The sequence below is a fragment of the Mizuhopecten yessoensis genome, unplaced genomic scaffold (assembly GCF_002113885.1).
Source record: "Mizuhopecten yessoensis strain PY_sf001 unplaced genomic scaffold, ASM211388v2 scaffold716275, whole genome shotgun sequence".
Classification (NCBI taxonomy): Eukaryota; Metazoa; Mollusca; class Bivalvia; order Pectinida; family Pectinidae; genus Mizuhopecten; species Mizuhopecten yessoensis.
The window spans coordinates 360,357-373,767 of NW_018480035.1; the positions used below are offsets into that span (position 1 = coordinate 360,357).

The window sequence follows — 13,411 nt, forward strand, 5'->3', positions numbered from 1 at the left end:
TTCTGATAAATAACATCCTGTTTGACATGAAATTTATATTTTAAGCCAAAACTTTTTGAGTTGTACTTAAATAAGCAATTCATTTCAATGCAAAATGTTCCAAACAAATATCACTGTTAAAATATGTACGTCTTCAGTATAGAAGATGTCTAGAATTGCAGTCCACATACAAATGTGACCGTATAGTCTATATATACCTACCAATACCCTGTTGTAGATTATCCAGCTCCGTGTTGCTACATATTGCACTGAATACCCTGTCTAAGTACTCGTCCATAATAGAGGCATTCACTCTCTGCAAAACATGAAATAATTTTATACATGGAATGTATTTTCTTGTTCTTACTCATACACAGATTTCATTACACACAGATTTCATCACAAATATCTCCAGTTATCTCCCTTCTATGTTATATTGCCTCCTCATAACAACAGTATAGCTGAACACAACAGAAGTTCAAAAACCTATAACAGGGCCCCTTTCGCATATACAGTTTAACCTGCAGAAATGGTTGAACCTGTAAAGAAAGCGACAGGCACAGATCTGAACCGAGGCTCATCTCAGGAATATTCAGGCATGTGTAGATTGAGGGGTCCAGACGTACCCGACCGAAACTAAAATGCTGATTATTGCTAGTTTGCGTTATTTCTTCTTAAAACAATGTCAAGTTACATGTAGTTTTTAAGATACGTTATGTAGTTCAGTGGACGTGTGAAAGAAGGGCATAATATTATTGATACATTGTTATTTATTCTCAGAAATTGTGCATTTTTAGCTCTGCTTATAGAACGGTCCAAGTGCGTTCGTCTAATCGTGGAATATTTCGGTGCCACCTGTACCGTTTCAACCGGGATACGCAAGGAAAATCGGTGATAAGTCATAAACTGCTCATCATTTGTATTATTCTGATGCCACTAATCCTCACAAACTATGTACACTGGCCTCCATCACATCTAAAACTGAGTATTTCAGTAGAGAAGGGATTTCTTATACTGGTATATAAAGCCTTGTTATACTGCCACTAATTGTCTGGTGATTTTTTTTGCATTATAAAGGGGTTTGTCAATATATTGAGGGAGAAAAAGGATATGTTAGTAAATCAAGGAAACATGGACTAGAAATATTTTTGCCATTATTGAGGTGACAATTAAAATGAGGGACACTATATGGACGTTTTTACCAGATATGCAGTGTCAAACAAATTTTTACATACTTTGGAGATTTCTTCATTTGTTAATCCTTTACCTTCAAAACAAAGAGAAAAAGATAATGATTAAACTAAAAAGAGTCAAATCTGCCCATGTATTACATGGTATCATCCTGGCATACACAATCAACTGGCATATTCATGTAAGCCGGTGACATTTTGATAAACTGTATTACATTTGTTTACTAGAATGATTGTCAAGCATTTCATTTTATCTAAACAGAGATCATTAAAAGTTAAGAACATGAAATAAAACAGTACATTTCTACAGCTGATAAGATAATGTCACCAAAAGATAAAAGAAAAGTTATTACAAAAACTACATGTACTTTTTTTATCTATCTAATTCAGTTCAAAGCTACCGTAATTTACCGGCAATAAGCCCCCTCTCGGAAATAAGCCCCCTCCCCACTTTGGTAAATGTCCTGGTAACAGGGTGGGTGCCTGCCATTAAGCGCCCCCTTAAAAAAGGACGTTTTGAATATAACCAATTGTTGGACTTTTCTCTCAGGAGGGGGAGCTTATTGCCGGTAAAATACAGTACATGTACTTTTTTATCTAGATTTCAGTCTTGGGTGATACGCTGATGTCTTGATTATTACAGAAAATTGCCCCTTTCTTAGAAAAATATGTATCATTCATCGACAGGTAGTATGTCAGTGACATTGCCTTTATATTAAGTTTTTAACACTACTGTGTATGTGTGTTACAGAGTAGTGGTTCGTCACATACCCTGTAGCTCCCGAATCAGCTTCTGACGGTATTGCACATGCCATCCCCTCGACCCTCGATCAAGTATACTACTGAGGATCGGTAGACAGTTGTTGATCAAGTCTACAAAACAAATACATTTAACTTCTTACAGTGTGTTAGATTTATTAATACTTACATAAGAAATCTAGATATGTCAACAAAAAACCTTCAAGAACTAGGTTTTTGATTTCTTAAAACATTCTGTGCCTGTCCAATTTGAAACGATTGCCACATATTATGACAACTTGCAGTATCCAATAGTTGAAAAAATAATTCACAAGAAAATATCAAGATTTTTTTATTTTTTTTGTTTGCTACAAAATTTTTACTATTACTCAATAATGGAGAGTTTAATTTGTATCTTTTTTCAAAAAACTTTCAATTCATGGGGTAAGAGTAGACAAACCTTTGTTGAACAACCTCAAGTCAATGTCGAGACCGCTCGGGGTCTGGTAGCTGTACGGTATGGGTGGGGGTCTGATGGGTGTACCCTATAATAACACCCGAAATAACATAATAATATCTGTAACATGATAACACCTCACACATTGTCCCCTATAATAACACCCGAAATAACATAATAATATCTGTAACATGATAACAACTAACACAGTGTACCCTATAATAACACCCGAAATAACATAATAATATCTGTAACATGATAACACCTAACACAGTGTGCCCTATAATAACACCCGAAATAACATAATACTATCTGTAACATGATAACAACTTACACAGTGTAAATCACAATATTTTCTTTTTCTTTTCTTGCAAACTATGCCCATGGAACGGTTCACAATGCATTAATTCGTGATTGAGAAGGTGCTGTTTCAATATTGACAGTAATTATTCATGGAATTATTGTTTACAACAGATTTAAATTCACAAATAAGTTTTCTTGTAAATTAAGGTGATACAATTTATCTCTCATGAAAGTAAAGTGCTTTACTTTACTGTACACAAATCCATAAGCACACCAATATGTAGGACAAGTTTCAATGGTGGCTGTGTACCGACCTTTGAGCTGTCAGCCTGCAATTGTTCACATTTCTCCTTCACATAGGTACAGAAGGTCTGGAAATCTTTCTTACAATGAGGCTGAAAATACAAATTCATGGAAATTAATTCTTACAGTGGGGCTGAAAATACATATTCATAACATCAGACCTACCATTGTCAAAGATGGTTCACAATATTAGAGCCTCTGTAAGCAGAAGGACATAATGGAGAATTTTAAATTTGGTAAATAAAACATTTGTGTTTCTATTTTATGAACTAACCTTCCTCTTTTTTTCTACTCTGGCTCATTTTATATACATGATTTGAATATTATTTAATAATGTTCTCTTAAAACAATAAATTCAAAACAATGTTTGTCTTGCCTAACTACATTTTGATTTTCATAGAATACCAGGGAAAACAATAATGTCTTTTTAGCAAGGTTAAAATACTAGTTACCTTGATGTCTAGCTCTGCCACTAAGTATCTCATGTGTTCGTCCTGGATTTTACCATCCAGGTCACCAGAAGTTGTGGAGGGGACACCAATCAAGATATCTGAAACATGAAATATGTACATATTTCTTCTACAGTCGTTACCTTATCTCGCATACGCCTTTTTTTCTGTTTCTTTTTAAATATTATAAAAAGTCAATTTTCACACTTAGGAGGACAACATAATCACCCATCCACATATATTTCCACATAACAGTATACGGAGCCTCTAATTGGGCTGGTCCAGAATTAACCATAGGGGTAAGGTGGGAGGCACTTTTTCAGAGACCCGACCACCCATAAAACCTCAAAAGTGATTTAATATAAATTCAATTTCTGCAATACCTTCCTGATGCACATATGAAATTGTCTATTACTACTGACATATATTAAGAGGAACAATAATGAACACTGCACAGCTGGCCTTAAAAACACAGTAAAATCTTGTTTCCCTGCAACAGTTTTTCAGTAAAATTTTATAAACGATTTGGTGGTATATCCAGGCCAATGAAAATATGGTGACTGTACGTGAGGGGGCAATGAGACAAGGAACTTACCTAGTAACTTGGTGAAGCCTATACCTAGCCTGCGATTGTGACAAGGACCTTACCTAGTAACTTTGTGGAGCCTATACCTAACCTGCGCTTGTGACAAGGAACTTACCTGGTAACTTTGTGAAGCCTATGCCTAACCTGCGATTGTGACACGGAACTTACCTAGTAACTTGGTGAAGCCTATACCTACCCTGCGATTGTGACAAGGACCTTACCTAGTAACTTTGTGGAGCCTATACCTAACCTGCGCTTGTGACAAGGAACTTACCTATTAACTTGGTGAAGCCTATACCTCACCTGCGAATGAGACAAGGCACTTACCTAGCAACTTTGTGAATCCTATACCTAACCTTCGATTGTTACAATGAACTTACCTAGTATCTTGTTGAATCCTATACCTAACCTTCGATTGTTACAATGAACTTACCTAGTATCTTGTTGAAGCCTATACCTAACCTCCGAATGAGACAAGGAACTTACCCAGTAACTTTGTGAAGCCTATACCTACCCTGCGATTGTGACAAGGAACTTACCTCGTATCTTGGTGAAGCCTATACCTTACCTGCGATTGTGACAAGGGACTTACCTAGTATCTTGGTGCAGCCTATACCTAACCTGCGCTTGTGACAAGGAACTTACCTGGTAACTTTGTGAAGCCTATAACTAACCTGCGAATGAGACACGGAACTTACCTAGTATCTTCTTGAATCCTATACCCAGCCCGCTAATGAGACAAGGTGCTTACCTAGTAACTTTGTGAACCCTATACCTAACCTGCGAATTAGAAAAGGAACTTACCTAGTAACTTCGTGAATCCTATCCCCCGCCCGCTAATGAGACAAGGATCTTACCTAGTATCTTGGTGCAGCCTATACCTAACCTGCGCTTGTGACAAGGAACTTACCTGGTAACTTTGTGAAGCCTATACCTAAACTGCGATTGTGACAAGGAACTTTCCTAGTATCTTGGTGAAGCCCATCCCTAACCTGCGATTGTGACACGGAACTTACCTAGTATCTTCTTGAATCCTATACCCAGCCCTCTAAAGGAGTCCGACACACTGAAGAAGTGTGACACAAATCTGTTACGAGCAGAATGAGACAAGGAGCTTACCTAGTATCTTGGTGCAGCCTATACCTAACCTGCGAACGAGACAAGGAACTTACCTATTAACTTGGTGAAGCCTATACCTTACCTGCGATTGTGACAAGGAACTTAACTAGTAACTTTGTGAAGCCTTTACCTAACCTGCGATTGTGACAATTAACTTACCTAGTATTTTTTTGAAGCCTATACACAGCCCGCTAATGAGACAAGGATCTTACCTAGTATCTTGGTGCAGCCTATACCTAACCTGCGCTTGTGACAAGGAACTTACCTATTATCTTGGTGAAGCCTATATCTAACCTGCGATTGTGACAAAGAACTTTCCTAGTATCTTGGTGAAGCCTATGCCTAACCTGCTATTGTGACAAGGAACTTACCTAGGATCTTGGTGAAGCCTATACCTTACCTGCGATTGTGACAAGGGACTTACCTAGTAACTTTGTCAAGCCTATACCTACCCTGCGATTGTGACAAGGAACTTTCCTAGTATCTTGGTGAAGCCCATCCCTAACCTGCGATTGTGACAAAGAACTTTCCTAGTATCTTGGTGAAGCCCATCCCTAACCTGCGATTGTGACACGGAACTTACCTAGTAACTTTTTGAATCCTATACCTAACCTGCGAATTAGAAAAGGAACTTACCTAGTAACTTCGTGAATCCTATCCCCAGCCCTCTAAAGGAGTCCGACACACTGAAGAAGTGTGACACAAATCTGTTACGAGCAGAATGAGACAAGGAGCTTACCTAGTAACTTTGTGTAGCCTATACCTAACCTGCGCTTGTGACAAGGAACTTACCTGGTAACTTTGTGAAGCCTATCCCTAACCTGCGAATGAGACAGGGAACTTACCTAGTAACTTGGTGAAGCCTATACCTAGCCTGCGATTGTGACAAGGAACTTCCCTAGTATCTTTGTGAAGCCTATACCTATCCTGCGAATGAGACAAGGAACTTCCCTAGTAACTTTGTGAAGCCTTTACCTAACCTGCGATTGTGACACGGAACTTACCTAGTAACTTTGCGAAGCCTATGCCTAACCTGCGAATGAGACAATGAACTTACCTAGTATCTTGGTAAAGCCTATACACAGCCCGCTAATTAGACAAGGAGCTTACCTAGTATCTTGGTGCAGCCTATACCTAACCTGCGAATGTGACAAGGAACTTACCTCGTATCTTGGTGAAGCCTATCCCTAACCTGCGATTGTGACAAGCAACTGACCTAGTATCTTGGTGAAGTGTTTACCTGACCTGAGATTGCAACAAGGAACTTACCTAGTATTTTGGTGAAGCCTATACCTAGCCTGCGATTGTGACAAGGACCTTACCTAGTAACTTTGTGAAGCCTTTACCTAACCTGCGATTGTGACAAGCAACTGACCTAGTATCTTGGTGAAGCCCATCCCTAACCTGCGATTGTGACAATTAACTTACCTAGTATTTTTTTGAAGCCTATACACAGCCCGCTAATGAGACATGGAGCTTACCTAGTAACTTTGTGGAGCCTATACCTAACCTGCGCTTGTGACAAGGAACTTACCTGGTATCTTGGTGAAGCCTATTCCTAACCCGCGATTGTGACAAGGAACTCACCTAGTATCTTGGTGAAGCCTTTACCTAACCTGCGATTGTGAAAAGGAACTTACGTAGTATCTTGGTGAAGCCTTTCCCTAACCTGCGATTGTGACACGGAACTTACCTAGTATCTTCTTGAATCCTATACCCAGCCCGCTAATGAGACAAGGTGCTTACCTAGTAACTTTGTGTAGCCTATACCTAACCTGCGCTTGTGACAAGGAACTTACCTCGTATCTTGGTGAAGCCTATATCTAACCTGCGATTGTGACAAGGGACTTACCTAGTATCTTGGTGAAGCCTATACCTAACCTGCGAATGAGACAAGGAGCTTACCTAGTATCTTCGTGAATCCTATACCCCGCCCGCTAATGAGACAAGGAACTTACCTAGTATCTTCGTGAATCCTATACCCAGCCCACGAATGAGACAAGGAACTTACCTAGTAACTTCGTGAATCCTATACCCAGCCCTCTAAAGGAGTCTGACACACTGAAGAAGTGTGACACAAATCTGTTACGAGCAGTGATGATGAGCAATCTCAAAACCAGCGCCAGATCCTGAAATACACAAATACAAAATATTACAGCAAAACCTGGCTTTACCACCACCTGACTTTAAATCCTGTTATATCTCACATGATTTTATTGCAACTACAATGTGGTTTATGTAGCAGATGCAGTATGATATCCAACCAGTTGATGTCTGTAAAGAAATGTTTCACTGTCTTGGAGTAGACAAGGCAGGTCCTAAGAAATCTTCATAGTGCATTGACTGTATGAATGATATAATAATCTCTAAAGTAGCCGCCTTACTCTATCTAGATAATGATATAATAATTTCTAAAGTGACCAGCTACCTCTATCTAGATAATGATATAATAATCTCTTAAGTGACCAGCTTACTCTATAGATCTAGATAATGATATAATAATCTCTAAAGTGGCTGGGTTACTCTATCTAGATAATGACATAATAATCTCTAAAGTGGCTGGGTTACTCTATCTAGATAATGACATAATAATCTCTAAAGTGGCTGGCTAACTCTATCTAGATAATGATATAATAATCTCTTAAGTGACCAGCTTACTCTATAGATCTAGATAATGATATAATAATCTCTAAAGTGGCCACCTTACTCTATCTAGATAATGATATAATAATTTCTGAAGTGGCCGGCTTACTCTATCTAGATAATGATATAATAATTTCTGAAGTGGCCGCCTTACTCTATCTAACTATATGAAATGTTAAATATTATTATTTATCCATGCTATTCCATTGTGATTCAATTATACTGTTGAGGGATGAATAGTTTACCCCATTCACCCCTAAAGGCACATTTGAACCTTACCAAATCAAAGACTGGGCAAGCCCAGTTTAAAACTGTAGGGGTGAATAGTCTAATGGGCAAAACTTTCCTGCATAGGGGAACTTTATTGAAGGCTGTTTACAGTAAACTGATTTCAGAGGGATCTTTATTTACGCAAGGTTGATAGACCATGGTTTTACATGATTCCTAGATGACCACAGCTTAACGAGTGACCTACGTTCAGCAGGGAGTCCTGGGCGGTCAGCGAGCCTTTCTGTAATAGACGGGTCAGCCTCCACTTGTGTACTTGTCCAGGGAAGTTGATACTGTCCACCTCAAACTGCCTGTAAACAATTATACTCCCATTTACAGTGCACTTGTTATAGATATAATGCTACCAAAATACCAATGCAACCCACAATACTATAGATCGATGGGAACTGCTTCCAGTAAACGCGACATCTTATATCATAATGACATTTAATGTAGCAATGGTGATTAGTGGCCAAAATTTGTTAATGGGCTTTTCCTATGATTAAAATGCACAATGATACTGACTTTAACCCATTCACCCCTTAAATTTCATAATGAACTATTCCAACCTTTGAATTGGGGGAGTTCACATGTGTCTTCAGGGGTGAATGAGTTAATGAGATGTGGAGACAACTTCTTGTGAATCCTTCAAACATTAAATCAGATTTTAACTTTTGTATTTTGGTTGTGATTGATGCCATTGCATTTCGGTCGCTGAGAGCTACATAAATGAAGTACATAAGAGATTCGGTAAGGCCAAAGTTAACATCATTTAAGTCACATATGACTGCTTATGGTTTCAGCATTCATACCAAATTAATCAAAATCCCTTATTGAACTTTTCAAATAATAATAATAATAATAAGAGGTTTTTATATATCGCTTTATCACAACCTAGGTCGTCGGTATCAAAGAATTCATACCTACAGTTGATGATTGTATCCTCAATTTCTGACAAATCAGAAAAAAATAATATTTAAACAAGGGACCAGGAACATTTCTTTAAAGAAATGATAGTTACAGATGAAAGCTACACATGATGTATTACCCATGATTCCAGACATCTTGTAGTTGTTTGTCTGTTAGTTTCTTCAGTGAACCTGACGAGTTCATGGCCACCTGGTCTAGCTCATCAAATGTTGGCGCCTTGAATAGGTCGTTAAAGTTGATCTTACCCTAAATGAAATGGAATTTTTGTCATTAAAAACTCTTCTAAATAATAATAAAAAAAAATCATCAAATAAATCAGTTCTTATAGGTGTCATTTAGTCCAATAGTAGCTAATATCAGTTAATTTGATCCCTACAATAACTTACTTCCATTGGTAATTTTTTTATAATTACACTGTTAAATAATTTCACATGGTGTGAGGTCAAAAAATAAATCACACTTTCATCATGACATAAAATAGAATAGAAAACTTTCCCCAGATTTGATAAAAGTCAGATGATGGTCTTTGTACAATGGAAAAAAAAAATTATTTTTTTTATTTACGGGTTATAGGCAAAAGATATCCAAATTATGAGAATTTTGGCTTAAGGTCATTGGAGTGTATTGATAAACGGAAACAGGAAGTACATCCCTAGTTGAATAACCAATGTAGGGAGACAGCATCACAATTTCCACAAATTCTAATGTTTAATATTAAATTGATGAATATTGTATGTTTATTATTTACAGAACAGTGTGTTCTCTCAATATTTAAGTAGTTCAAAGCAATCCAGACATTAATTCAGGTGGGTTTTTTTATCAATGAGTCACATGTGTCCATTTTTCTGTACTTCAGGAAACCGGCTACCTATTTCACTACTGTGAAGTTTTTCAAGAACGATAACTCTTACCTGCAATTACTATGTGTATATGGTTTTATTATAAAATGTCAATTTTTATATCGTGTATAGAGAATTAATTTTACACAGTTTCAGCATTTATTAAATTGATATACATTAATGCAATACTGATATATGTCAATATCATTTTTATTGACATTATTTTGAAAAATATTGTGTCTTTCAATTTTTTTTCAAAATTCACTCCTTTTTACATAAATTTCCATTTAAAATCCTTAAAATTCTGACAACCTATATTTTTTTTTGTGGCAGAAAATTTTCTTTACTTTAAAGCAATATAACTACAAAATTTGAAGAAATTCTACTGAGAAATGGTGACACAATCCTATTACCTTAATTGATTTCTGAAAAAAAGATCAGCCAATAGGTAAATGAAATATCCAGAACGGTAAACTACCTTGTGTAAAGTTTCCTTCTCTCCATCCTGGGGTACAGTAGCTTCACCGACTACTTCCGTTATAGAGGGTGGCAAAATTATAGGGAAGGTCTTCCAGTGAAACAACATGTTTTCTGCCAACTGTGAAAATAAAATTGACCGTCATCCTCAGTGAGTCTTTTTGTATATGGACTAAATTGCAATTTAGTGACTGCACTCATTTAACTGTTATGATATTATAAATTATAATGTTACGGTAAACCTCCGATCAGATCGAACAAGATTAAATAAATATTGTCAATCCTATTCAAATTACACGAAATTATAGCCGCTAAAATAAAGAGCAGCTCGAACTATCCGAGTCGATATCATGACAATAGACACGGCTGTCAGCGATGTGACGATGTCCGCACTCCGTGTACTGTTAGGATGTTTGACTGGCGCGTTCACATGTTTACATGAAAGAAACTCAATCATCGGTGACATGTGGCTAACCGCTTATTTTTGTATACATTGTCCAACATTGATGACAACAATACGGTTGCACACAAATACTAACCTATTATCAGTAGTTAAACGCTGTTGATGCAAAAAATGGATCAGGTTAAGTGAGTTTCGCAAGGCTATTATTGCATCGCCGATAACCAACCTCGATCAATAATTACGTAATTTCGGTTGCTTGAACAATCCGATACATGTGTAAGCAGGGTTCGAACTAGCATATCACTAGACAGAAAATTATTATTTCTATTGTTCAAAAGGTGTGTTCGAATTATCCACCTATTTGAACTGACCGGAGTTGTTTCCCGTATATTATTATGAATCTGTGTAATTACTGTATTTATCCTGCAAAAAGTCCAGTGACCAACACATACAGTCCAACTTGGGGAACAAAAAGGCCCGGGGGGGNGTTTCCATTTCTACTGAACATCATTATATATATATAGATTGGCTTATTACTTATTACCAGCAAATTATGGTAATTCAACATAAATCATAGAATATGACATGTATTGTCTAATGTGAAATATATAACTGGTCTATTTTTAACTCTACTTTTCGACGTGTTGCATCAATATTTATTACATTACCATCTTGTCTTCAATGTCATAACACCCATATAACACATAACATACAATGTAAATTGTGTTATCAGCATCTAACAGAGCTCCCAGTTGTTTCAATCGAGACATCAGAACAAGACAACTTTATGGCATCAGGCATATTTACATCAAATTGTATTGGAGTCAAAAAGTTGCCATTTAAGATTCTGCGACAGCCTGAGAAAATGTCGTTTTCACAAATGTGTTATGTGATAAACAAAATCTTTAGTTCATTTCAATTTCATAATTACAAGATGAATGAAACTCGTCACAAGATTTCATTATGGCTTGCCACAGGCTCACTAAAATAAGAAATTCTTAGGCTTGTTTCATAAATTTCTCATATGAAATGGATGTGAATGCGAGATCACCTATTACCATCTTGTAAATTACAAATGTGTATCGTTAGTGTCATCCATATGTATATTACCTCCACAACTCATGGCACATTAATAAAACATGACAGGGTTTATGAAGTTGAATAATGAATTTATGCATGAATCAATTTAACCTTTTAACAAAGAATCAAATTAACAGTCTATTTATTTTCTCTACATTTTCAGCTGCAGGCAGACCTGCAAATGTTCATGCAGGCCTGACGAAGCTTTGTCAAGGCTCACTTGACAGCGGCATCAGATTACTAGGTCCGACCATATATCATAAACGAACAACTCAGGTCCAACCGTTTGGATCACGATAAATGAAATTCCAATTATTCGAGGGAAGTAATTAGAAACCTGTAAAACGTTTTCACGTAATAATCAATTTACTCATTCAACCCTGAAGACACATTTGATCTCTTCAAATTAAAAGGTTGGAATAGTTCATTATGAAATTTCAGGGGTGAATGAGTTAAAATGCTGACCTACATTGTAGTTCTACGTTTTGATTTTCTGTAACCAAATGCAATTAAAACTTAAATTACACACCGAAATATTTTAACGAGAAAATTTAATTAAAAGGGCTCACCTCCTTGATGGACTTCATCACCTCTGCCATGTCATCTGGCACAGTGGAGGCATCAAACTGGAAGAACAGGGTCTCTTTCTGTGGACGTTAAATAAAGCCGCCTATCAACTAGTATACAGCATATATGTACATTATGATAGACCCTTACCAAATTCAATATAGGCCCCCTATCGTGCACTTGTCAGAGAAATTCACAATTTGTGTAGACAATCAAGTTAATTTCTTACTATCTTTTATATTTTCTGTTAAAATTATATAAAGTAGGTTTTTTAAGGCGATACAAAAATATTACATAATGCATTTTATTACATAATGCATTTCATATTGCAATCTGTAAGCATTTGAAAATTTCAGATTTATCTAGTTTTGCCAAACATTTGTTTCCTTATTTGAACCTACGTATAAAATCTCTTTCTCAAGATATCCTGATGAAGTAATTTTAAGGATTCAGATATTTTAGTCCGGGGCTCATTCTTTTCCTGTGGGACTCATAATAATTGTTTGAGGACCTCGCTATATATGTCTCTTAGTAATGGGACTCATCAAAATATTCAAAAAGACGTTCAGAAGTCACCTAATTTCCTTCAAATATCACAATAAGTACCTGACAGACCTAGGCTTGGATATGATTGTATTTAAAGTAATAAATGGTATATAAAATTATATAGCAACTGACACAAAAAAAAAGGATATAAATTTACCAAGGTTTCTTCAAGAAAACAAAATCATTCTAGATAACCCTGTAAATACATGGAACAGCATGATATAACATGTACCAATGACTAATGATAAACTATATTCCAAACTATATAGCAACAAACACAAACAAAAACAGCTTTACAAATACTTTCTCAAGATAAAATTATCATCATATATGTAACAGTGTGTTCTGATATTTGATTTTTTTCTTTTTCCTATATATGATCCAAAACTTTCATATTCATCCTTTTCACATTCGAAGTCTCTGAATTTAAGAGGAGACTATAGGTATCCCCCATTATTTTTTACTTCAGAATTAAGAATTCCCTACATGGTGCTTTTGCTTCAATATTTATTTTGCATCTATAGAACAATAC

At 36.3% G+C, this 13,411-nt stretch overlaps 1 protein-coding gene across 6 annotated transcripts in view; it reads right to left on the minus strand.

Annotated features, from left to right (window-relative positions):
- The window catches only part of LOC110442531, a 141,859-nt gene that overhangs the window by 123,462 nt on the left and 4,986 nt on the right, over positions 1-13,411 (minus strand). For 5 of the 6 annotated variants that reach the window (XM_021486182.1, XM_021486176.1, XM_021486179.1 and 2 more), the window contains exons 3-13: positions 12,336-12,413; positions 10,285-10,404; positions 9,086-9,213; positions 8,243-8,348; positions 7,136-7,253; positions 3,423-3,520; positions 2,982-3,062; positions 2,368-2,452; positions 1,941-2,042; positions 1,215-1,246; positions 202-295 (exon numbers count right to left, since the gene is read on the minus strand). In XM_021486182.1, the coding sequence (XP_021341857.1) occupies positions 202-295; positions 1,215-1,246; positions 1,941-2,042; positions 2,368-2,452; positions 2,982-3,062; positions 3,423-3,520; positions 7,136-7,253; positions 8,243-8,348; positions 9,086-9,213; positions 10,285-10,404; positions 12,336-12,413 (1,042 nt within the window). Of the gene's footprint in view, positions 1-201; positions 296-1,214; positions 1,247-1,940; positions 2,043-2,367; positions 2,453-2,981; positions 3,063-3,422; positions 3,521-5,760; positions 5,832-7,135; positions 7,254-8,242; positions 8,349-9,085; positions 9,214-10,284; positions 10,405-12,335; positions 12,414-13,411 lie in introns of all 6 variants that reach the window. The other variant, XM_021486181.1, reaches the window with a different exon arrangement.